General features: G+C 38.9%; 1 protein-coding gene across 3 annotated transcripts in view; it reads right to left on the bottom strand.

Annotated features, from left to right (window-relative positions):
* Positions 1 to 27,695, bottom strand: part of CERS6 (ceramide synthase 6) — a 319,680-nt gene that overhangs the window by 32,419 nt on the left and 259,566 nt on the right. For all 3 annotated transcript variants that reach the window (XM_027129224.1, XM_027129223.1, XM_027129225.1), the window contains exons 7-8: positions 22,848 to 22,976; positions 19,592 to 19,698 (exon numbers count right to left, since the gene is read on the bottom strand). In XM_027129224.1, coding sequence (XP_026985025.1) covers positions 19,592 to 19,698; positions 22,848 to 22,976 — 236 coding nt within the window. The remainder of the gene's footprint in view (positions 1 to 19,591; positions 19,699 to 22,847; positions 22,977 to 27,695) is intronic.

The following is a 27,695-nucleotide window of genomic DNA, read 5'->3' on the forward strand; positions in this document are numbered from 1 at the left end:
GGCACCTAGTGGACAGAGGCCAAGAACGCTTCTAAACATCCCATAATCAAAAGGATAGTCCACAACAAAGAATTATCTGGCCCAAATGTCAATAGTGCTAAAGTTGAGAAACCCTGCTTCAGAGCTATGGTGATAAATGACTTATGAATATCCTGATCTAACACCCACAGCTGAATGTCTAACTGAATGGTTCTGATGAAAGCTGTAAATACCTACTTCCAGATTTATTTTCAGGAAGCAAGAGGGAAAAGAAGACCTCACAGAATTTTAACATGCGTCCACCTTCCCCTCCTCCTTTTTAAAAAATTACTCCTCCATTTAGTTTTTGAGAGTAAGCTGCTTGAGAAAAGCACCTACATTATTATGGTACAACGTCTACCCTCAGTTTACAGGTCAGCTCAAGTCATCAGCTAAGGTCCTCCAAATGTCTTCTACTCTCCATGGCAAATAACCTCCAGCTTTGGGAGAAAATGTTCTCACTTCTGATTGTGTTGGCATCCACACGGGTGTGCGTGGGGGACATGTCTGCAATCCTAGTCTGTATTCTCAACGGTCACCTGGCACAATGCTGGGCCCAGTGCAGGGGGTCCACACATTCTTACTGTGTTCTATGATATACCAGGTGATGGTAAGCTATCAGTGGGAAATGAATTTATTTAGCCTTTCTACACTTCCTTTCTTTTCTTTCTGTGCTCTGTTAGCCTAGAAAAAATATTTCCTAAGTGCTGCCAGTGACAAGGTCTCACTAGCATTTCATGCTCTGTACTCAGAAACCATTTCAGTCCAAGGATCACACTCTTAAGAGGCCTAAAGCAGTCTGATAATAAATGTTTCCACATTTAATCTAAACAGAAGAAACAGATTAGGGTGTTACCCTCCACCCCCGACACACCTCAAGAGGAAACTGTTCTTGTATACAATTTTAGGAAGCAGAAATGACTAAGGAGGGTACAGTAATTTGTAGACCTAAATCTACCATAACATCAATTGAATTAGTTCTTGATTTTATATGCTTTTTGGGGGGTTGGGGGAGAGGGAATAGAGGTGAAATTTGTTAAAAGCGTTAGAGGACATTAAGTTACATTAACACTGATAGCTCCGAATGAGCTAGACACAGAGCTAACTGGTCCCATACTGACTGAATAATCAAAGTGCTGTACTGTTCAACGGAGGAGGGGTGACATGTAAAGATCAGTCCTGTCAACTGAAAAGACACACACTCAGTAAAGAACTGGTCTGTTTGAGCAGAATGAAAGTGTTGCAATACTTTGAGATTTGTGACCGACTGGTTTTTAATTTTTAGCTCACAGGCCTGATTTTTATTTTTTCAAGATTCTTCCACTTTCTAGGCTTAAGGAGCTGAAATTCTACAGTGTCCTTTGCTAGGATACTGATTATATATAAGTGGGAGATTTTTTTTTTATCAACAATAAATGTCTTGCACTGTGAAAACAGCAGCTTGACTCCCACATTCATTTAGCAGCAGGAGGCATGAAATGGATCGGCCCTTTTGAATTATTCCAGAAACGTGCTCCAGATGCATATAGATAGACCACTAAACATAAACCTCGTTGTTTCTTTTGTTTTGCTTCACTGCTAAGCAACTTTTTGAACTAAACTGGTATAGGATAAGTTCTTTATCATTACTGTCCTTCAGAATAAAGTTAAGTTTATCAGAAAGCAAAGCAACGTAGGTTCCCCAAATACAATCTGATAAACCCTGTGGGTTATTGAAATTTGTAACTGATTGGCTGCCAAACGCTGCCATTTTCATGTGTGAGTCTTTTGTTCCTGAAGGATTTGTTCATTTGAACGGTTTAGTATTAGTTTCCTGTTTATCGTGGCCTATGTTATACCAACGAGGTGTGCTGCTTACATCTCCTTTCTTCTTGAAGAACTTCCCATTCCGCGGTGAGAAGTGCAGTTAGCTGGCAGGCTCCAGCGGCAGGGCCTTCAGAATCTGCCACAGTGTCTGAGATGAGGCCTGGGCAGTGCTTAGCCAACAAGTGAACATGCAGCAGGAATAGGGGCTACCCATTTCTGCCCAAACCAGGACTCCTCTAGTGGGCACTCATTGCTCTGTAGTTCTCTGTGGGGCTGGCTGAGACTGTCAGATCAACACCACTGTCTGAAGGTCTGCCTGCCCCACTCCTGCTTCCTTCACTTTATCTTTGGCAAGGATAACCACTTAATAAACCTCTGGCCCTCCTAACTTCATCTCAGCATCTTTTTTTTCAGGGGACCCAACTGATAGACAACATATAGATGTTGTTACCGAAATGGGAAGAGTGAAAAATTCTATGCTGCATTTTGAGCCAGTGGCCTGTGAGCTGCAAACACTTCCTGGGGACCTTGACCACCACTGCCAACAGCTCAGTTCATATATTGTGTTGTGATAGCACAAACTGGTACATCTGCTCTGATTGGGCAGTAGCAAAATCTCCCTGGTGTCCCTGGGGCCTCAAACCAGTAACCGTAACCATCTCTTGGGACCCTGAGGGTTAGTAAGGTCCACAGCTAGTGAGAATCCCAAAAGAGGATTAGCTTTATTCTCTTTCAAGTGATGTAGAAATTGGTTAGGAAAAGACTCCTCTGAACAGCAGGATGAGCTGCCTTGAAAGATATTAATTGCCATTTCCCCGTGAGATTTGGGGAATTAAGCTGATGAAAGGAAAAGCACTCATATGAAAGAGAATCCCTGTAAATTCACTAATTTAAACCAATTGGCTATTTTCAAATTATGTGTTTCAGTTGCTCTGCCTCCATGGACAAGCAAAATGCTCTACTTCCAAGTATTTACCCACTCCAAGCACTTCACTGCCTGCTGAGGGAAGAACAGAATGTATTACACCCTTCCCAGTGGGAGGGGGATGGAAGGACCCATGTTTCCTTCTGCCATAAAGAACGTGCAAACAAAGGTAAACTCAGAAAGGAAAACAAAAAATAAAACCATGAAGAAAATATAAAACCTGGATTCCTTCCTTTTACCTGGTCCATCCTGGGAATCTCTGAACTTCTCCCATGGTTGAATCCCATGGCTAGTCATGTCAACAGAGTCCCTGATAACAACAGGCTCCCCTGACCCCCTTGGTTGGAGGCTGATAATTAACACTGTTAGCAATCCTTACCTGCTCAACCCTTACTCATTTTCTTTCCTTGTCCTATTCCCAGGTTACACAGACTGGATTTAGAAAGCCAGAGAAACACTATATCCACTTTAAATTCTGAGTAGAGGAGGTCATTCTATTCAAAGGAACACTGCCACCAAGAAAAAGCCATTTAAAGTGAATCCACTGAAAACAGAACATAAATTTCACAGAAAAGAGTGAATAAAAGGGTCCATCAAGACTTTGTTTTTTGAGAAATGAAATAAAATTCATGAAAATGAATTTATTTTATCTTCCATTTAATCAAATTTAGGTTATAATTGCAATTATGCTCTAATTCTTAGAACAAACTAAAAATGAATGCAGCACTGATTGGGAGGGTTACATAATTTTCTTCCAAATGGAATCGTAGTAGTATATGACAGTTTTAAAGAAGATGTAAGAAGGCTCGATGGCTTTAACATTTTATCAAGCGTCTCTCACCAGCCTTTGAAATTCACACCTTTCCTTTTTGAAGTACCTATCATGTCACCATCCTTGTTGATTTTCCTTTTTTCAATATTGAATGGTCTGCCAACTCCTTTGGCCATGGCTTAGGTATGTTTTGAGCAGAGATCTAATATGACTTTCATTGACTTCAAGAAATCTTGCACCTTGGGCATCAGATACAATTTCTCACTTTGCAAGTAACTTGCATTCCTTTGACACTCGTCTTTCATCTCACTAGACTGGTGAGGAAGGCATTAATGGCACGAGAGAGGAATATATGAGAGGGCACTAATCTTTTAAGTGGTTTATTCATCACTAAATCCTTTCTTGTAATAATGAACTTTCTTCCTTCTATAATCCCCTAACTGCTGGGAGCCAGTTAACAAAATCCCAGGTAGCCAGGACCTTGGTACTTAATTTCAATTAGTCCTTAAAGTTGCTGTACATTCTTTCAGACCTAGGATATTAAATTGGAAATTTTTTACCAGTAAGGAATATGAGGCCTAGAGATACTAAGGTCAGTGGCAGAGCCAAGGATAAGGCCAAAGTTAGCCCACTCTAGGGTTTTATTCTTCAGACCACACTGTCTTACTGATCCCCTGTGCAGAATGAACTAAAGCAGAGAACACTAGGAAAGGAAACAGAAGGTGTATTTCTATTCTTGCTCATGATGAAAACTCACTGTGGCCCTGGGCAAAGTCACTTAACTCTTCTGGGTTTCGATTTTCTCTGAGGTCTTGGACAACAGGAGATACTTATGGTTACTGGTTTGGGGCCCCAAGGACACCAGGAAGATTTTGCTACTACCCACTGAGAGAGCAGATATACCAATTTGGGTGGTCACAACACAGTACCTGAACTGAATCATTGGTATTAAATGGTCAAGGTCCCCAGGAAGTGACTGCAGTCCACTGACCATTGGCTCAAAGGGCAATGAGTTCATGTCATTGTTCTGTTACCATTCCCGGGACCTCTCACCCCAATCCCAATGCAATTCCCACATCTTGTCAGGTATGAGCATGGTTTTGTTAAAAAGAAACTATAGACCATCAGATATAGCTTTCTACTACATGCACACCCCTTCCAGTCCAGTCTTTCATTCTCTCTTTTTTTCCCTTGTCTCAAGCTTCAGAAGGACAAGTTTCCTACTTTTAGAGGGCTGCCCTTCCACCTGACTGTTAACCCTCTGGGACTCTGCTTGCTCAGTGTTCTTTCATCATCAGTATCATCGGTCTCTTCCTTTGCACTGACTCAAGGAATCATGGGTGCTTGAGAAGTCATCTAACTGGAACCAACACTGGATACTTGCCTCCCTTCCTTCAATTCTCTGTAAAGCAGGAGTCTCTTCTTTAATCATGGGTACTTCAGTGACACCTCCAAGTACTCTTTCTCCTCTGTTTTTACAAAGGAAGTACAGATGTCTAGCATTCTACAAAAATCTTTACTTGATACTATATTCAATCTAATGATCATCTTATTTCTTTCCTTCTACACACCACAAACCTTTTAAACAAGGCATCTATGTCCACTCTCTTCTTGCCTACCACCCCCCTGTCCCCTGCTCAGAATCCCTTGCAGGGATCACTCTATAAATAAATTTCTCACTGGAAGGTTACCAACCCTCTTGAAATTGTGAAATCATAAAATCTAAACATTTTGGAAGACATCTTTGACATTTATCCCAAGTCTCCCATTTTACGGATGAAGAAGAGCACATGCACAGTTTCACCAGTGGTCTCATTTGCCTTGATTCCCCTTGCAGCATTTGACACTGTAGATACTTTCCTTTTTCTGAACAATGTATGTTAAATATAAAATCTTGTCCATCTGATTTTTTTTTTTTTCTGATCAGCTCAAAGAGAAGGCCTGAAAATTTCCTGAGGATAAACTACAACAGGCACAAAGACAAGATGACTATTCACACGTGTTTGTTTTAATCCAGATTCTTGGGTGAGATCCCTATCACCCCCTACCTACCCCTCTACTATAACCGGATTTCAAGTTACTTTCAAGCTGTTTTCATAATCATTAGAGGCTCTTGTTATTGCTGGAAGAATTTAACAGAAATGTACTTAGTCTCCCTCCTGTGGAGTTGAGCTGCTTATTCCTTAGGAAAAAAAACCTATATATTGCTCTTCTACTATAAATGAAGATATTCATTTGGTTAAATGATGACTCTAGGAAGTAACATACCTTACTGTCAAACATTTTTCTCCTTTCTTTGAAAGGAAAATGCATCATTTTTCACTGCCAAGCGGTTCTCAGATGTCAGAACAGTAAGGAGGAGAAGCAGGTCATCGTTACCCACCAGAACAGGGATAGAGTGTTAATCTGAAGACGAAAAACGAACCTCTCTTCCCTCTTTGCTTGGGGGAAAACAGTCTGGATCTGTTCTCAAGTGGTTTGGGAATCTACCGGCTATTTTTCAAGGCTCTCAAGATAGTGATATATCCTGAGGATGGGTAGAAACGATGGTGTGCGTGTTTTAGACATATTTGTAACATCAAGACTCTCCAGGTACAAAAAGTGCCAGCAAAGTACAGTTTTAATGGAACTGTTAGGTTTTCATGTAAATGCAAGGGAACTGCCTTATCAGAAATCTCAAAGCCATTATGGCCAATTTATGTGGAAAATATATCATTCAATTTTATTCCTTTTATTCCCTTTGCAGCAGGCAGCAATCAATAGCCTCCCTGCTTCTTAATTACTAAGAGAAGCCCCATGAACTCATGGAAGCAGCTGGTGTGATATTTATTTGATGTTGATAAGAGTAAGCAAAAGTTTTACTATAGGATATATTTATATAAAATATATAAATATCTATACGATATATATTTACTTAAGATAAATATCTCACATATATTTATATATGGTAAATAATATATATTTATGCACAAATATAGTTTTAAAATATATAAAACAAGAAATATATGATAAATATCAAGTATATATATAAAATATCTTTATCAAATATCTATATCTATCAACTATCTATATTTATTTATCTGTCCATCTCACATATACACAAGAGAGCATCGCTTTATTTCACCTCTTTTTTTGTTAGAAAAAAGTAGGCCAGAAGATAAAAATAAGCAATGATCTTAGTTGTGCATGCAGTTATTTTCAGAATAAGGCAATCTTTCATCATCTTCCCCAGACTTTTGAAGGATGGGTAGAAATCAAGTTAAAAAGAAAAAGAGAACAGTCACGCCAGTATGTCTGGTGTGGGCCACCCAAGTCCAATCCCCCTACACTCTATGCCTGAAAGAGGGCCTGTCCCAAACACTAGCTACAAGGGTAGCACGTTGGGTGGATAAATTATGTAGGGGGATTAGTTAAGACATGTGGGCTCAAGAAAGGAGGGAATTTAAGTAAGCATTACTCTGGCATTATGAATATTTCTCCTTGATTTTGGGAGAAAGAAAATAAAAAGAATGATACTCTATTATACTGAAATAAGTAAACAAACTACCTGGCTGGGGAGAGCACCTTCATGAAAGTGAATTCTGAATTTAGACCTAGAATAAATCAGAGATCTACTGTGAGATAAATCAGCAAACTTACAGCATACTGAGTATTGCACACAGTACTGAGCATACAAATGGAGAAGGAAACATGGTTCCAGCCCTGCTGGAACTCACTCCCTAGTGGAGAAGGGCGACAAGGAAATGAATACCAAACAGTAGCACCAGAAGAAGCACCTCAGGAGAACGCCACGTGATTGCTACTGAGGGCAGGGAACTCAAACATCTAATTAAATTTTTGAGTGGGGTGAGGGGGGCACAATTTGAAATAAATGCAATCCCATGGCTAGAAGAGCAAAGGGGGATCAAGCTCCATGAATAGTTCACTGTTGAGAGAGACAGTCAAGCTCTGTTTCTTCTGTACTTCGTCACGGCAACTTTAACCTATTTTTTGAAGCACCTGACTTATTTCTGGAAGATACTGTAGACTTAATGTTTAGGACAGGGTTTTGAGCCTTTTTAATAAAGTGCTGACTTTGCAAATTGTGCTCCTCACATAAGGTAGTGTTCTGGAAAGTGAAGTAATTTAAGAGGCTTGTACACAAAGAAAAATGCTTTCGGTACTTCATGTTAGCCCCTGAATTGGCCAAATAGGGTGTGTTCACACTGTACTTCAATAACAACTTATTCACGGCTGTATCAAGGTGTTTGCCCTTCAGTAGCAGACAAAAGACAGAACATCCCAGTGTATGTTCATGGGATAGGAACAAGGAAAATGTGGTGGACTAAAATTTTGAGTAATAGAAATACTCTAGTTAACTTAATGATAACCAGAAAAATTTCCTTATTTTGATTTGTTCATTTATTATGGGTCAAAGCACATAATAAAAAGTCACTGAAAATATTTTACTAATTTTTGATGGCTCATAATGATGTACTGTTTCAAGTTAACATCCTTACCACTAACTATGATTACAGAGCACAGGTGAGAATACAGAAGACCCAGGTCACTCCCTGGAGGCTATTTGGGGAAATAATCCCCAGTATTTCCTTATTTGATTTTCATACACTACTGGGCAGTAAGATTACAGTTAATAGACTATTCCATTTCAGTAAATACATTTTATTACATTTACATTTCCATTCAAAGACAACCTAAAAATAAAAATGTTAAGTAATTAACATAGCACTTCTTTACCTAAAAATTTAAAAACATTCAGAATTGTTTCAGTCTGGCTATTCTTATATGCCATTAAAAAGCAGAATGTATTCAGAATAACTTCTTCAAAATGTTTTCGTAAGTATTTCAATGAATGCTTCATGCTACATTTCTTCAAATTATTGAATATATAACTCAAAGAGTATAATACAATGTATTAGCAACAAACAAATCAAAATTTCTACCCTGATAACTATTGAAAGGCATAGGTTGGGATTGTGTGGGATACAAAGTAGTCTAAGACACTAGTGAAAATTAGGTCTGTGTTTATATGCTGTCCATTCAAAAAAAAAAAAAAAGGAATCAAGACAGCTAAGTTAGGTTAGTGCAAGCTGCTCTGAGAGACGCAGAGTTTGCTACGATTTTGCGGTTGGGCACCTGACATAAGTCCCCAATGGTGGCTGGGAACAACTGTCCAGGGTGCTAGGACAGAATTAATTACTACATTGGGACGGTGTTCTGTGTGTTCCTGCTTACTTTCTTTGGTGGTCCCATGGATGTAGGAAAGATGCTCTATTTGTTTTTTGTGGGTTTTTTTGTGGTATGTGGGCCTCTCACTGTTGTGGCCTCTCCCGTTGCGGAGCACAGGCTCCGGACACGCAGGCTCAGCAGCCATGGCTCACGGGCCCAGCCGCTCCGCAGCATGTGGGATCTTCCCGGACCAGGGCACGAACCCGTGTCCCCTGCATCGGCAGGTGGACTCTCAACCACTGCGCCCCCAGGGAAGTCCTCTATTTGTTTTTTCTATCTGTTCTTCTCATGGACAATTGCTCCCTTCCTACACTGCCCTGGAACCTCTGGACAACGTCCTCTCTTCACGCTGCCCTAATGAGGAGCCACGCCCACCACCAGGCTCCTAGTCAGCCTGCAGTTTCAGTATATCTACATGTTTTATGATTTTCCTTATATATCTTGAACTCTTATATTTCCAACTCTTTGACATTTAGCATTCCAAATTAAGCATTTCTGTCTTATTATCTGCTGTGGACAAAGGCAGCAGTTATTAAATGATTGCGCAATTCTGTTTCCATAAATTCTGTCTGAGCAAAATGATTCAGTGGCTGGAATGCCCCCCTGCTTTTAAAAGGTACTGAGTCATTCCCAGCTTTGTCTTCTTGGATTGGCCTATTCTGTCTTATAAGGAAAGATGGTAGGCTGCAGAGTCTCGGTCATGATTGTGCCAAACCACACAGGAAATTCTAAAATCTCAGCTATTCAGTTAACAAATACTTACTGGTAGTTTTGCAGTGCTGGATGTTCCTGGGCTCATGACCTAATCACTACCTATGTCCCCAACACCCACATTCTGCCTGAGATATAGCAGGCTCACAGTGAAGTGCATCAAACAGATCTGTAAAGAATAAATGGCTCCTTGTCTAGGAGGAATTTGCAAAGTTTTTGCTCCCTGGCCCTAAAGACATAAAAAGTTAAATAATAATACACAGTAAGATACATCCCCCCAAGGAACAGGATGACTCCAGAGATGCTGGTCATACTGTGGTTCTGTATTTTTGGCTACACTGTCATCCCAGAGGCGACAGGGGCATGGATGAAGTTCTGAAAATGAAAGGACACAGCCAGGGTGGTCTCCACTGACAGTGCTCTAGAGCCCTGTGTACTGGGATTGTGTAGGGAGGGTTTCTGGGAAGCTCAGGTAATGGTCCAGACTGGGAAGTAGGCAATGAGCAGTCACGAGCTGGTCCAAGGTTGAGCTCAGGACTGTGACAAGGGGCTTAGCATGAACAGAACAGCCAGCTGACAGAGACCCAGGGACCAGAGTCAGGGACGTGAGTGTAGCTGGAGGAGAGAATTAGCCTGCTACACAACTGCCCTTTATGGTAACATAAGCAAATGGAAACAGAGCTGATGTGGGTCCTTCATTTGTTACTGCATTTTCCATAAAGCATCACTCTCAAATATGTGAGACCCTTGATCAAATTTTCATATCTCTGGCCTTGGCATTAGACTTTATTACAATACTCAGGTGTTTTTAAACAGAAGAAATGGCCATGTTGAATTTTTTCCATAGATGGTAATGTAAACACATTTTATAATACTTATAGCAAACAATCTTTTTGTTCTTTTCCTCCTTCCCCCAGCAAGATTCTCTGCAGTGACTGGAGGGAGGGAACACTTAAGACATTAATTCTGTGGAGAGAGTGTTACTAGGACGCCACATTTTTTTGTTGACTCAAGTCACAAAAGCAGAAAAGCTTACTTAATTGAGAGCATATTCTGCATATCCCATACCCACATGTAATACTAAGAATATCTTCATGTTTTTCGCCTAAGGTAGACAATACTTCTAGAAAACACCCAAAGGTTGAAAACATTTAATATGCCACTCCCCACATTGCTTCATTTTTACTCATCAGACTAATTCTTTTTTATTCCTATCTCAGACTTTTAAAAAATAATTAATTATTTTGTTTGTTTTATTGGAGTATAATTGCTTTACAATGTTGTGCTAGTTTCTGCTGTAGAACCAACTATATGTATACATATATCCCCTTCCTCTTGAGCCTCCCTCCCACTCCCCCACTCCATCCCACCCCTCTAGGTCATCACAGAGCACCGAGCTGAGCTCCCTGTGCGATACAGCAGCTTCCCACTAGCTATCTGTTTTGCACATGGTAGTGTATATATGTCAGTGCTACTCTCTCAGTTCGTCCCACCCTCCCCTTCCCCTCCTGTGTCCACAAGTCATCAGGCTAATTCTTAATGGTCTTGCCTACGAGTTGGCAAACTTGTTCTGTAAAGGACCAGCTAGTAAATATTTTAGGATTAACGGGTCACATACACTGTCCCAACCACTCAAGCCAGTGTAGCAGAAAGCAGACAAGGGCAATATGTGACAGATGGACAAGGCTGTGTTCTAGTAAAACCTTATTTATAAAAATAGGCGATGGGCTGATTTGTCTCAAAGGCCATAGTTTGTTGACCCCTGGTCTAGCCCTTCAATATTAAAATTATATTAAAATTATTATGTTTACATGAAAAGAACAAAACATCTCAACACACATTATTTCTATCCAACTCTACCTCACTTTATGAAGGTAGTAACTGATACTAGTATATATACGTATTATTATAAACATGCCAAAATACCTAACAGCCAAAAGACTTAGGTTTCATCCTTTACCTTTCAAATATGTTTAATACAGACCAGCATCAAGGAAAATTTCAGAGAAAATCTGTCAAGAAGAGTCTAGAAAAAAAAAAAATCCAGCTTGTCCAAATTTGTGAACTCTAAGACTAATCTTACAAGATATTCAGAAAAGCATATAAGCCACACAACTTTGGTAAAATATGTCTTGAAAAATAAATCAGAGAAGAAGATGATATTCTCATATGCATCCAGATGAATTTCAAATCTTATTATGGAAAATGGTAAAAGAATGATCTAGGCTCCTCTGTAATATTTTTCTTTGTAACTGCAGAGACTTTCAGAGAGTACAAATCAGCAAATGATTCCCCTACTTTATAAGATAGAAATCCACAGAAAGTAACATTCTGAGAAGCCACGTGCTTCTGTTTGAATAGCAGCAGACCACTGAAGGTACATATTTGATTCTAAGTTTCCTGTAGCCAAGGGGTGGGCACTTGGTGGGACATGACTGGGGATGTGTAAAGTCAACATTAGGCCATAGAAGGAGGCTCTGGCAATTGTGGTATGCCCATTCGTGGCTGGACAATGACTTGTGAATCTGTCACTTGCAGTAAAGAACTAGTCTATTAAAGTGGACACAAACAGATGGAAAGATACACCATTGTTCTTGGATTGGAAGAATCAACATTGTGAAAATGACTATACTACCCAAAGCAATCTACAGATTAAGTGCAATCCCTATCAAACTACAAATGGCATTTTTCACAGCACTAGAACAAAAAAATTCACAATTTCTATGGAAACACAAAAGACCCTGAATAGCCAAAGCAATCTTGAGAAAGAAAAACAGAGCTGGAGAAATCAGGCTCCTGGACTTCACACTATACTACAAAGCTACAGTAATCAAGACAGTATGGCACTGGCACAAAAACAGAAATATAGATCAATGGAACAGGATAGAAAGCCCAGAGATAAACCCACACCCACATGGTCATCTTATTTTTGATAAAGGAGGCAAGAATATACAATAGAGAAAAGACAGCCTCTTCAATAAGTGGTGCTGGGAAAACTGGACAGCTACATGTAAAAAATGAAATGAGAACACTCCCTAACACCACACACAAAAATAAACTCAAAATAGATTAAAGACCTAAATGTTAGGCCAGACACTATCAAACTCTTAGAGGAAAACATAGGCAGAACACTCTATGACATACATCACAGCAACCCACCTCCTAGAGTAATGGAAATAAAAAAAATAATAAACAAATGGGACCTAATGAAACTTCAAAGCTTTTGCACAGCAAAGGAAACCATAAACAAGACGGAAAGACAACCCTCAGAAGGGGAGAAAATATATGCAAATGAAGCAACTGACAAAGGATTAATCTCCAAAATTTACAAGCAGCTCATTCAGCTGAATATATATAAAAAAAAACCAACCCAATCCAAAAATGGGCAGAAGACCTAAAGAGACATTTCTCCAAAGAAGATATACAGATTGCCAACAAACACATGAAAGAATGCTCAACATCACTAATCATTAGAGAAATGCAAATCAAAACTACCATGAGGTATCACCTCACACCTGTCAGAATAGTCATCATCAAAACATCTACAAACAATAAATGCTGGAGAGGGTGTGGAGAAAAGGGAACCCTCTTGCACTGTTGGTGGGAATGTAAATTGACACAGCCACTATGCAGAACAGTATGGAGTTTCCTTAAAAAACTAAAAATAGAACTACCATATGACCCAGCAATCCCACTACTGGGCATATACCCTGAGAAAACCATAATTCAGAAAGAGACATGTACCACAATGTTCACTGCAGCACTATTTACAATAGCCAGGACATGGGAGCAACTTAAGTGTCCAGCGACAGATGAATGGATAAAAAAGATGTGGCACATATATACAATGGAATATTACTCAGCCATCAAAAGAAACGAAATTGAGTTATTTGTAGTGAGGTGGATGGACATAGAGACTGTCCATCAGACAGACAGAGTGAAGTAAATCAGAAAGAGAAAAACAAATACTGTATGCTAACACATATGTAATGGAATCTAAAAAAGAAAAAGACAGAGTGAAGTAAGTCAGAAAGAGAAAAACAAATACTGTATCTAAAAAAGAAAAAAAGGTTCTGATGGACCTATGGGCAGGACAGGAATAAAAGATGCAGTGTAGAGAATGGACTTGAAGACACGGGGAGGTGGAAGGGGAATCTGGGACAAAGTGAGAGAGTGGCATGGACATATATACACTACCAAATGTAAAATAGATAGCTAGTGGGAAGCAGCCGCATAGCACAGGGAGATAAGCTCGGTGCTTTGTGACCACCTAGAGGGGTGGAAAAGGGAGGGCGGGAGGGCGGGAGGGAGGGAGATGCAAGAGGGAAGAGATATGGGAACATATGTATATGTATAACTGATTCACTTTGTTATAAAGCAGAAACTAACACACCATTGTAAAGCAATTATACTCCAATAAAGATGTTGAAAAAAAGAACTAGCCTAACATATACTTGCATTTTGTGAAATTCTGTGACATCCTGTGAACAATAATGGTTACTTCTGCTGGCTCAGGATAGGAACAGTCACTTAGGATTTGAGGGACTAAGTCAACCCAGCTCATGTCCATTATTACATGCTCTGAGAACAGAAGTGACTAAAACAAGATACTTTGCCTCTCATAATTGGAGAGAGCATTTAAGAATTTTATTTCAAAAGTATCTATGCTTATGGTTCCTTAATCTAGACTACTTGGAGGTTTTAAAATGCAATAAAAATTTCTGACCACTTGGCCATAATGGAAATTTCCATCTCTAACAGTAATATAACACCTTTTTACAAAATGCTTAATAGTTATAAAGTACTTTATAGTTCTAGAACACTGCTACAAACAATAGTTTATTTGATCCTTAACATTTCCTGGTAAGGTAGATGGAACAATTACTACCATTCTTCTGTGATGAGTCCACAGATGCAGAGAAGCTACACAGCTGGTTTCCTGACATGCAGTGAGGAGAAGAACCGTGACTCAAAGCAAGCAGTCTCTCTACTGACTGCACCGTGCCCCTTCCCTTTCAGGTTCTTTGTGGATTTGCCTCTTTCGATACCAGATGCTAATGTATGGCTGAAAATTGATGATGCTTACAATGCAGTGTCTTGGTTGGGACAGAATAATAGGGACAGTGATTTAAAAATGACTCTTTTTTTATGTAGCAACTACTGGAAATGTGACTCATCAACAGCTTTATGGCCTAATTCTTAAATAATATAGTACACTGTATTGTAGGAGGACAATTAAAATTTAGTAAGTACCTGATGAATTGAACTGATGTCAGGAGACCAGAGTCCAGAGAGACTAGGTAAATCATTGACTAAATGAATTGGCTTTCTCTGTACAATAGGAGAAAAACTGCACCTACCTACTTCACAATGAGTTAAGGAGCTCAACTAAGAAAACAGATGTGAGACAATTTGGGATTAAATAGTACCTAATTCACTCAACAAATAGTTACTGAGTAGCCACTGGGAGCTAAGCACTGTGATAGATGCTATAATGGGATTAAGCACAAACTACCCTACGCCAATGGAAACCAAAGCTTCATAAAATATGGAAAGCTGTTAGGAACTTCAGGGATCACAGACAAACGGAGTTGAGGAAAGGCAGGTGCAGATCAACGAACACGGTAACAGCTTACAACGATGGATAGGCTTACTCTCAAAAAGGAGCAAATCATTCACTGTCCAGTTACAACGTAAAGGCTAAAATACATAGACTTTTGAGTAGATGCAGTAACGTGAACCACATACCTGATTTCAAGGATTTAGTATGCAGCAAAAGAACGAAATATCTCAATTTTTAATCCTGATTACATGTTCAAATCATATGATTTTGGATATACCGAGTTAAATAAAACGTTATTTAAACAGATGTCACCTGTTTCTTTTTACTTTTTAATGTGGCTACTAGAAAATTTTAAATGACTAAGAAGCCTGACTTATCATATTTCTTTTGGATAGTGTTGTTCTAGAAGACGTATTACGGCCAAAAGAAAAGTCCGGGCAGTGTATGGTTCTGAAAAGGCTAATCATGGTGTATGATGACTTTGTGAGGCGTGGACCAAAGATACAAGAGAGAATGAGTCAAGTGTCATCAAACACACAAATCACAAAAATTCTGATGGCTTACGTGGGAACACAACTGTAGTCAGGAGGAACCTGCAAGGTATTGCTGGTGATTCCAAAGCAAATGGGTTGAAAACTAAAAGAAGCGAGGGCACAGGAATCATTTTATTTCTCCTTCCAGCTGAAGCGCAAATATTTGAGGGAGAAATAAGTCTATGAAATGCATGTTAGAACTGAAGTCCAGTGTACCTCCAGCACCTTCCCTCCAGCAGTGAGTGACTATTTTACACACATATACTCTCCCTAGAACAATGCTTCATTCAGCTGACAGAGCTCCTCGGTACGTGCAACCAAACTAGTTAATACTGACAATCCACTTACATTATTTACTTCCAATAAATGTTCAGAAAATAATTGATAGTCTCTACGCCCCACATAATCATCAACCAGAATACTGAAGGGACCCGTAGGGATTCAACTGCAAGTGCCCCATGGGAGGCCCATGTCTCATTGAAGTCTCAACACCCAGCCCAGTACTGGTTACACAGTAAGTGCCCGATAAATATTCATTAAATACATAAAAAGTGGTAGTATGTTAGAAGGTAAAAGTCCACACCTAGACAATACGGAAAAGGCAGAAACCAGAAATTTTAGACTGGTAAGCCTACTGCTGCAGATGGATCATCAAACAGATGGGGGTGAGCACTTAGAAATGAGGAGCCAGGAGCCAGAAAAGGCCTCCTAAAACCAAGTCACCCAGATGGGCCGTTATTCTTTATTCACCCCGCCTCCACTTGTGCAGAGAATGACTTAAGTAACAGAGTAAATCTTCATGTTCACAAGACCTTTGACAAAATCTCTTATTACACCTTTTAAAAATACGGAGAAATAGCAGGTATAATGACACAGCAGTTCTAAGATGGTAATGAGTAGAAAAATCATAAAGACAGACTGGTGGTTGAGAGATTGAGGTCAGCTTAAAGAAACAGTGTACCAGGAGTCCCTCTGGGTCAACGTTCTTCTTCAGTGAGTTGGGAGAAACATGAAAGGCATATTTGCAAGTACCATAAAAGTAGCAGGGATAAGTGTGACACTGGATGTGGTTCAGAAGACCCTAATTGGGCTAGAATATCTGAAAACAGCATGATGAAATCTAACAGGAATAAATGTAGGTGGTATGATTAGGTATACAAATGAATCATAATTAGAAATAAAAATACATAAAAATGAAATAAATGTAGGATGAGGGCAATTTGGTCTGGCAGCAGCTCAGCTATTTATCAGATCGCCACCAGTGCGAGGTGAAAGCTCCTTAGACAATGTCAATGCAAAGGCAAGCTGTATCAGAAGAAATGCAGTTCCGAATACAGCTTTTTGTTAGTGGTCTTATATTTTCTATCAGCCAGTCCACATTTGGAACGTCGTGACAAGGATTCTGAGGAACAAAGGAGAACAAGCAGGAATAACTGAAGGGATTAGAAATGCTTTCTGAAGAGAAGGCCTACAGATGATATATTAGAAAACTTCACGTTCTTAAGAGTTTTCAATCAGAAGTGGTAGTGCACACTTTGTCTGTTTTCCAGAAGGTACTTTTTTTTTTTTTTTTTTGCGGTACGCGGGCCTCTCACTGTTGTGGCCTCTCCCATTGCGGAGCACAGACTCCGGACGCGCAGGCTCAGCGGCCATGGCTCACGGGCCTAGCCACTCCGCGGCGTGTGGGATCTTCCCGGACCGGGGCACGAACCCATGTCCCCTGCATCAGCAGGCAGACTCTCAACCACTGCGCCACCAGGGAAGCCCCAGAAGGTACTTTTCTGAGAAGGGGAGGGAGTCACAGATCTTTTGAGAATCTGATAGAGCCACGGGCCCTGCCCCCCAGGAAAAAAATGTACACACATACGTTTTACAAACAGTTTCAGGGGGTTCTGAACCAGATTAAGAACTCCTAGCTTAGAAGTTATAAAGACCCAGGTTTCTGTTTCGTATTAAAAACTTATTTCTCCCTCGACCTCTAAAGCAATACTCCTAATCAGGAAATTGAGAGAATTCCTATCCTGGGCAGAGGTGTGGGAGAGCAGTTTGGAGCCAATAACCTATAGGGTCCCTCCCAATTCTAGTATTCCCTAATCTAAAAGGAACTTTTGAATAATTTCATAGGATTAAGACAAATATTTAAAACACTATTTGTTATTGTCATTCACCTTACTAGTTTAAATACTCTCTATGCCCATTACACTCCAGAAATAGAAACAGGATCAAAACAAAGGTCATCCAAGCACTAACATAATTTATGAGACATATCTGACAAGGATTTCATTCACTGGATGCACAACCACAATGGCAGCAGGTATACAGAAATTACTTCTTGTCTCCCAAACAATAAAACATTTCCCTCCACAAGCTGCTTTTTGAAAAACTTGGCTGCGCTAAGGGCCGTGGTAGCAGAAGCCCTCCAGCATTTGCAATATCAGCTCTTGTTGTGTATTTGGTTACAAGGATTTTTCTAAGCAGCTGGTTTATATCATCATCACAGGGCATACCCGTGAGTTATTCATTAGCAGCATTACGTAATTTCTATATTTTGAGTTTATGTTCTAGGTAACTCATTGCTGTCTAAACCTGAAGAGCTTTTGCACCTTAGCTAGAAAGGAGGAGAAGAGATACATCTCAACGTTAACTCCATCCTTACAGGGAAATAAGCAAATGAAAGTACTTGATAGTGATTCTTACTTCTTTAAAATTCAGGTTCTCTCAGAAATCCTAAGCAGGAAAAGTTTTCTATTATTCTTTTGAGATATTTTTCCTGGATTTTGCTTGACTTCCTTCTATTTAAATTCCTACCACTAGTTCTGCTAGTAATCTTGAAAGAGCTCCAATCCTGAAATAATTATAGATGCATTATATTCAAAATTACTTCAATGTTTGCTACCTACAATCATATAAAACTATAATGACATTTTATATATGCCTGTTGCCAATACACAGCACTGCTGCTGGGATACGATTTTCATAATAAGTAAGTATGAGAAAGAGCTGCCAGCCTCAAGGAGAAGGTGTGTGTGTGTGTGTGTGTGTGTGTGTGTGAGATTAATTTGTTTACGGAACCTCAGTGATAGATGTTACTCGCTTAAAAGCCCCAACTTTATTTTTGTAATTTCCTATTGGACTGAAAAGGCAGCCCTTCATTTCTCCACTTTCTCCAATTTCCGTTGCTGTCATTTCCCATTCAGATCAATTTCTCAAAATGGAAAGAAATCTGCCATCAATGGTAGACTTTAAGTGATATGGAGGGATCACTTTTTTCTAGAAGTAATAGCCTTCCATAAAAATTAATGACAGTGGACCTATTTTCTATAGAAAGGATTGTCAAATTCCATCCAAATCTGTCATTATCTTTTTCTTAGCTAATGACATCCAGACATTAAGGGGTCAGAGATCATTTTAAGGGTTACTTTTGAGTTATACTTTCCAGTTGCTTTAGTTATAAATGCAGCTGATGAGGAGAATTATACAGGACAGTGGTTCTCAAACTTTAATGTGTAGCAGAATCATCAGGAAGGCGTATCAAAATCCAGATTGCCAGGCCCCATCTCCAGAGTCTGCGATTCAGTAGGTCTGGGGTGGGTGGGGACCAATAGGTTGCATTTCTAACAAGTCCAGAGGTGACAGTTGCTGCTGCTGGGGGTCCAGGGACAACCTTTGGTGAACCCCTGGTACAGGATGATCCCTGATATCTAACTGACTGCAACACCATATTTCCTTTCTTAATTCAAACTTTCATGGCTAAGGTTTTTGAATCATACTCTAGATTGGAGCCTAAAATGGCAGACAGCTTCCTGTGGCTTAAGAACCTACATAAGCCACATCCTTCTCTAACGATCCTGTGGAAAATATCCGTAAAGAATGCAACCCCCTTCTGGAAGAAGAAATCAAGCTGTTTCTTGAGTCCCTCCCTCGCTTTCTTTAAACTTCTTACTAAGTATCTGGAGTGAAATTCAACAGGAAAATGGTTCATAAAACCTATCTGGATGGGGCGCCTTTATTGGAAAGAAGACTGGCATACTCACCAGAGAGGAAATATACCCAGTCGTGTGGTGATAAAAACCATGGCAAACATAACAAACAGGAGATCACAAATTTTCTGAAACTTGGCGTAATTTGCCATTTTGGCAGCCTATGAAAGGAAGAAATGTGACAGATTAATTTAGTTAAATTGATAAATGAAAAGCTTCTTTCAATATGCATGAGTCTCCTTTAAGATATAACCTACCAGAGGCATAAAACTGCCTGCTACTTTGAAATGTCATGCATCATGCATCATATTTATAAATTACCCATAAGTCGAGTGAAATGTGATATTAACCATAAGTAGAACTACTGACTGTCAGAGATTTAATAAAATATTCAGCAACCTGAAAAATTCAATTATATGGTTGATTTCAGGAAAACAGAAAAATACGAAATTCTTGCATTACAGATGATATTAGCAAGCCAAAGACGTCAAAACAGGAATTTGGCATAAGAGGTCAAAACAGAAACTGCTACATAATCCTTTAAACTTTTAATGAGTCCCAAACACTAAGGTCACAAACTTTATAGAGAATATTGAGCCTTCCTGCATTTTTTTCCCCCTTTCTACTTAGAATTATAGGTTTTCCTTAAACAGGTATAAGGAGTGCTCTGGGGAGACAGTTTCCTGGCTTATCCTCACAAATTTAGAAATGAATGTGTCAAGATCACATTATTTCAGCGAATCCACTTGGGTATAATTTTCAAATTTACATGAATGGGTCATTTTCTAGATGAAAGTCACTCATGTTCAGAATGTCTGTGAGAAGTACACTAATAATTTATGGTAGTGATTTAAGGGACCACTTTTTATATTATAAATTAGTCGAAGGAAGAAATGCATCCCTTTCTCTACCATCTACTTTAAAAAATATATTTATTTATTTATTTGGCTGCACCGGGTCTTAGTTATGGCACTCGGGATCTGCCTGTGGGATCTTCAGGTGTGGCATGCGGGATCTAATTCCCTGCCCAGAGAATGAACTCGCGCCCCCTGCATTGGAAGCGTGGAGCCTTAACTGCTGGACCACCAGGGAAGTCCCTGCCATCTACTTTTTATAGATGATTCTAAGTAAGAACAGGTGACACTGAAAACATAATTGTCCTTGATTACTGCTTTTTACATTTTCACATATAATTCACAGTACCCACACACAGGGTTATAAATTGAAGAGGTCTTTTAAATTCATAACATTATTTTCTACTTCTTGTAAAGTTAAATTAGCTGAGTCAAACTTGAAAGGATTGTTGACAGTATCCACATAAGCTGTAATTTAATAGCTTTAAGTAAAATACAAAGCTACCAGAGAAATATATTCCTAAGGGGAAATATCTATTAACTGAGTGGAAGCCAGGATTATGAACTTTTAATTTCATGCATACTTTGGATGTGACACCACAACTTATACTAAGAAAGAAAAAAAGCATCTTCTGCCTCCTTCTGGCTACGTAAACCATGTAGCTTTCTTTTACATTCATTCACCAGTATTCAATAAAAAAAGCATTAAACATCCATTTTTCTGAAATGTCTAAGCCATAGATTCCACTTTGAAGAGTCAACATATCTCATTATTTGGATATTCTCAAGCATTATTTTATGATGTCAAAGAGAATCCAAATGATGCAGAACATTTGCTTTTAAGCCACATGACTGGGATTTCTGGATTATTTTTCTTTTCTAGATAAAAGTGGTGGATGATGATTCAACCCACATTTTCTGAATATGGCTCTGCCAAGCACTATGCCATCCATTTCCCCAGACATTAGGGGTGGCAGATTATACAGGATTGACTTCAAAACTGTATATTCCTATATAAATTTCTACCTCCAAGCATACTTAGGATTTAACCACATGGTAACTGATTTTCAGGAAATTGCCTTTATACTAGTTTTATTTCTCCTTTAAAACAATGTGCTGAGGGCTTCCCTGGTGGTGCAGTGTTTGGGAGTCCACCTGCTGATGCAGGGGACACGGGTTCGTGCCCCAGTCCGGGAAGATCCCACATGCCGCGGAGCGGCTGGGCCCATGAGCCATGGCTGCTGAGCCTGCGCGTCCGGAGCCTGTGCTCCGCAACAGGAGAGGCCACAACAGTGAGAGGCCCGCGTACCGCAAAGGAGAAAGAAAAAAAAAATGTGCTGAATAGAATCTAGCTTGACTCACTTAAAAACCATAGCGCCAAACTATCATCTGACATATCCAACCCATTAGGACTACTTTTCTGTTTCATAACCTTATAGGGACCAGAGTCTTTAATGAAGTGCTGTATACACTTCAAACCTTGACTAATTGCCTTTATAGCAGATTCAATTTTATGGCCTGGAATTTCTGCTTATATTGGAATAACAAATAATTACTTGAGGGCATCTCTATTCTACATTCACAGTGATAGCACATGCTTCAAAGGGGCAGAACTGTGAGCCAACAGGAATAAAAAATAAACATACCGATTCTAAGATCCATTTCTACATGGAATTTGTACTCTGGTAAGTTCATTTTTGACCAGGTATATAAATTTCTTAGGACTAAAATGAAAAACACGATAGTTATATAACCTTATTGAGTATGTCTCTTCATGGAGGCCATGATTAAGAGTAAATACCGCATCAAAATTTTACTTGGGATTTTATCTTTTGAAATATGCTAGAAGCATTTTTCTTTTTCTTTTTTTTTGCTACTTTAGTAATTTTAAGTGATAATGGTTTAGAAACTTAATCAAAGTGCAACCAATATTTCCTCAGATATTCTTAATACTTACATGCACAGAAAACATAGTTTTTATATAAAATTTGTAATTCATATATACTTTCACTATAAAAATACTAGGATAATATGTATATTGGTAATAAAAACTATGACTACTCATTAATTTCATCAGGATGTACTATTACTAACTAAACTGAGCTATATACGCTTCCCAGATAAATCAGTGTGAAACCTGTAACACTAGAAACAAAACCTATTCAAATAGTAATTTTCCTATTGTAAAACACTCATTTCTTAGGTGTGGAAGGGTTAAGGTTTTTATTATTCTATTAATAAAGAATGCTAACTTGGTGAACGTTTTTTGCACACCACTTTATATACTAAAGTCTCACTTTCACCAATTTAACCTACAAAGAAACACTCCGCAGTTTCAAAGCAGTCATGTACTAACTTCTCCCAGCACCATCTATCAGACCCTAGAAAAACTGATGATCTGGGGGATATCCTGAATTCCAGATTTTGTCTTCTTACAGAAGAAAGAAAACTTTTACCTCTAGAAGAGCGTCGGCTGAATCATGGAGACAGAGGACTAGGGTCCCTACTCGGGCCATGTTGTTGACATATGAAAAGGTAATCAAAAAAATAGATACAAGATGATGCAGGAACATGACGCCAAAGTCCTGGGAAGGAGAAGACACAGGCATGTTAGTTAGGACTTCGCAGCAACGCAGCTTTTCCATTCATCTATTCAACCATTCATCCAATAATTTTAAGGCTCTCTATGGGCCCAGCACTGGGAACACTAATGTGAGTAAGAGATAGTTCTATACTTTTGAGAGTTTACTGAGTCCTGGGAGAGAAACACAGGACACCAGTGACTGTGGAAAATGTGATCAACACCAGGACTAAGGCCAAATCATAAAGCGTGTTTTGTAAGAAGCCAAGGAATTTGAAGCTATGGGAGAAACTGCCATAGGATTTGGTGAATGAAAAATATTGCCTGCCATATCAGTAAACAAAGGATGTTGTAGCCATCAAGCCATCACATTACAGCCTCCCCTAGAGTGAGCCCTGGGAAAACTCAGGATGGAAACAGGATGCCCCCCATCTAGCAGTCAGCTGCTGCAGCCACCCCTGACAGTGCACCCTGAGGAGACTCAGGATGAGAAAGCACAGGATACTGGCCCCAGATAGTTGAGGTGCATATCGAAGGAACGATTCCTGGGAGCCCAGACTCTTGCATCTTCCCATATACAGAAAAGAGCTAAATTCCTTAACTTGAGGTATCTGGTTTTCCTTCATTAACAGGAATCTTTTGATGTTCCGACTACCTGGTGTTTGTTGCAAAAAACCCTACATATTCTGGCTCCCCCTTTGTCTCTTCGGAGCAATCTCTCAGAGTGATTGGAGATGCTCTGTCCCCAGCTTAAGGACTCAGTTTTGTCCGTCATTTATTTGACGATTTGAGAATTATGTTTTATTACATAATTCTCAACGTTTAGGTTGTGCATTTTTTTTCAGTCAACAGGTTTTAAGCAAAGAAAAGTATTACTTGGATTTGTACTTTAGGAAAATCTTTTGGGTAGCAGTGCAGGTCCAACTAGACCACTTCTCTGACTATGAGTGGATGGAGATATGGCATCCTTCTCCTGGAATATGCCCAATGAGATATTAAAATAAGAATCATAATATGTTGGCATTTCTGATGGGTCCTACACAAACAAGCTCTCAATTTTAACCATTATCCATCTACAGTCATTAGAAAAAAATAATTGGCAAAAGTAATGGTAAGCTGGCCATCCTCATTTTGGTCAACTTCAAGGGAGCTGCTTCTTGGCCCATGTGAAAAGATCATCTTTCTCTGGTACTGATTTATCTTCTGGCCACCTGGTTTACTGTAACATGGAATTTCTGTTGCTTAGAAATGGTGTCTCTCTTACTGATATTTTTACTCTTATTTAATCTGAATTTCTCCCAGAGTAAACTTGAACTTCTCTGGGGCTTAAATGCCAGGACTAGCCCTAATGATGATCTACTTGAAACCATGGAGAAAGAGGACTACTCTCTTATGGGCCATTCATGTAGAGATAAATTAGCCAAAATGAGACGCATATTTTGCAACTGAGGGAGAGAGAAAAAGAGAGCAAGTGTGTGCACACATACATATTCTGTTGATGTCAAACAGTTTGGGGTCTGAAAGGTCAACTATGATGACTTTAAAATGGTTTTAAAACATTTAAACAATATTTTTTGTTTAGATCCTGAAAGTAACTAATGATAATCTGACTCAACTTACCAGTTTTACCTACTTCTCTTGATTTTCTCTGATGCTTTTGTAGTGTCTAGGATTTTCCTAAAGCATTAGAGTTGAACAATACCAAAATGCCTAAGGCACACGAGAAAAATTGCTTTGATAACGTTTCCCACGGGAAGATGAAATCTCTTCACTACAGGCTGTTATCAGAAATGTATCACCTGGCATAGAGTGATCTACCAGACAATAGCTACTTCAAAACAATGGATCAATTGAAGTGGAGCTAACCTATCAACTGATATTTTATACTGTTTCATAAACATAATTAAATAAAAACACAGAGTGCTAATTCAACAGTTCACTGAGTTTATATTCGCCCATGCTGAATTCACAGATTTTAAAGTCTAACTAGCTGAGTACCTAACTTTCCACATTTCTCATTGCTTAGCCCTAAATGATTGCTCTTGATTCACTGAAAGAGAAGAGGTTTTCTCGATTTAATTTTAAAATGAATAAACATAAACTGATTAAAACACGTATGGAGGATTAGGGTCATTTCATAATTGTTTCCTAACATGTATCTGATATATATGTCAATAAATAAGACAATGCCCTTGGCAATATAGCAAGGCTGTCCTAAAAACAAAAGCCTTATTTTTCAGACAAAGTTTGCTTTGTGAAGATGATTTTTGCATATAAATCCCCTGGTCCTAGAAAACATTTATGACTGAGGGGCTCAAAGCTATGCTCATTGCAGAAGACCAATTTTCATTATACTGTCATATCTGTATGAACATGAAAAGCATGAATAATGGATTTTGTCTTTTACACTTCTGCTTCAGAAAGCATTATACACAATGAAATATCTTTAATAAAATCCCTGCAATCATTATTTTTTGTTACTCTCATTCCCTCACCCTGACACATTTTTTTGAATAGGCAGTGAATCTGGTCCAAATAACAGTTTTTAAATGAATTGTCAATTTACACTTTATCAGTGCATGGTGGGAAATGCCCATCCTCATGTTTGTTACTGCTGAAAGTGACTGGGTACAGGCAAGTGGCAGGAAGCACCAGAAATTCACCTTGATATACATATTTTTATGAGAGCAAAATCAACTCTATTCTCATTTTTAAACAACTCACTACAAATAAGAAACTTGTTCTCTAAATTCTCATTTGCTGGATAAAGTATTCACAATTTTATGCAGTTTCTTTTGGGAATAATCTTTGTAACAAATAAAGAAAAGCACTGGTGAACCTTCTCAAAAAGGAGCAAGAAGACCAAGGTTTTAAGTGATGGCTGATTTAGATGCTCACGTATGGTGAAAAATAATGACATACCACTATGCAAGACAAAGAAAAGACTCTTCTTTCTTGGGTGCGAATGACATGTGCCAGCTTTCCCAAATTTAATAAATATCATAAATAAATATCATTAATAAACATACTCTAACTCATGAATAGAAATCAGGTAATACCAGGTCAACCATTTAACAGATTTTCAAACTCTCTATAGATCAGAGGGACAGAAACATAATTTGAAACTGATTTCATTTTATGGCAACTATAGCAGTAATAGAAATCTCTCATTTCTGTGTGTTTTGTTTTTTTAAAACAACAGTTTTCTTATTTGAGTCTTCAAGGTACAAAGAAGTTAGCAGGACTTTTAACAGAGTAACATGCTCTTTTTTTCTAGAGATCAATAACACTCTCCCTATTTCTTCCCTGGCGATTGTGTAACCTGGGGGTAAAACTCAGAATGTTGGGGAGCAATGTGGCTGTGCAGGAAGTGTACTTCAAGCCTGTAACTTGGAAACATGCAGGGGAGAGTGTCCACTCAGGTTCCCCCTCCACTCACGGAGATGGGGAGAACTTCAGATAAAACTTACGTGTGACAAGAATAATCGTAGTTAAATACATTTCCCATTGAGGGAATATGAAAATATAATAGATTTTCAACCTCTGGCTATGGATAGCTAAAGTCCTGACTAAGAGTATGAACATATATATATTCCTCTTAAAAAGCAAAGAAACAAACGACTACAAAACTGTCTAGGTTGTAAAGACAATGACTGCAATGAAAGGATACTCAGAGTGATTTATAAAAATCAGTTGATTCTGATTTGCCCCATATTAGGCAACTTGAAAATTATACCTTTCTCTTACCAGTGCACGATGCAAGGAGTTCATATAATGTATGTAAATGTAAATGTCAACCTTTGGGTATCTGGAATCTCCCACATTTACTTGGTTATTATATTTTTAGCTGGCCTTGAGTTTTGGCCCACTCTAAAGAGAACCAGTTAAATGTGCCATTTAAAGAAAGGTATTTCAAATAACAAGTTCTTCAAAAATTGTAACTAAAGTTCGCTCTCATTCTCATGTATAGCCTATGCACTCTGGTGTAAATATTTATGGGAAAATCTGGAAATGGATGAAAAATTGTGATTTATTTGGGAAACGTTTAATTATAAAGTAGAGGAGTCCTGGCAGGAATGATTCAATTATCTCATCTCTAAAAGCAGTCCATGAACAAAACCTCATTCACACAAAATCTAAAGTCAAATTTATTTTTACACTTTTTTCCCCAATAGACTAGATTTTTCACCTTTGGGCCTAAATATATACAGATTTAGGTCCTTGAGGGAGATACCTGTCTCCTACAAATATAATCCTAAAAATAGTAAGTGCTAAGAAATTAATTGGTTAAAGACTTTAAACTTGCTACTGTTACTATCAAAATGTTTTAAAAATATATACTGATAGGCTTCCCTGGTGGCGCAGTGGTTGAGAGTCCGCCTGCCGAAGCAGGGGACACGGGTTCGTGCCCCGGTCCGGGAAGATCCCACATGCCGCAGAGCGGCTAGGCCCGTGAGCCATGGCCGCTGAGCCTGCGCGTCCGGAGCCTGTGCTCCGCAACGGGAGAGGCCACAACAGTGAGAGGCCCGCGTACCGCAAAAAAAAAAAAAAAAGAAAAGAAATAAATAAATTAAAAAAAAATATATATATATATATACTGATGTGATGTGAATATCTCTACTAGCCATTCTCAAAGCTGACATCCTCACTGTTCACCAAATTTGTGCCTACAGGTGACTCAACTTTAGAGCAGAGAAAGACACACTATGGCCCCCAGGCCAAA

The sequence above is a fragment of the Aethalodelphis obliquidens genome, unplaced genomic scaffold (genome assembly GCF_003676395.1).
Source record: "Aethalodelphis obliquidens isolate GAN/ISIS:26980383/991018 unplaced genomic scaffold, ASM367639v1 scaffold2, whole genome shotgun sequence".
NCBI classification, from domain to species: domain Eukaryota; kingdom Metazoa; phylum Chordata; class Mammalia; order Artiodactyla; family Delphinidae; genus Aethalodelphis; species Aethalodelphis obliquidens.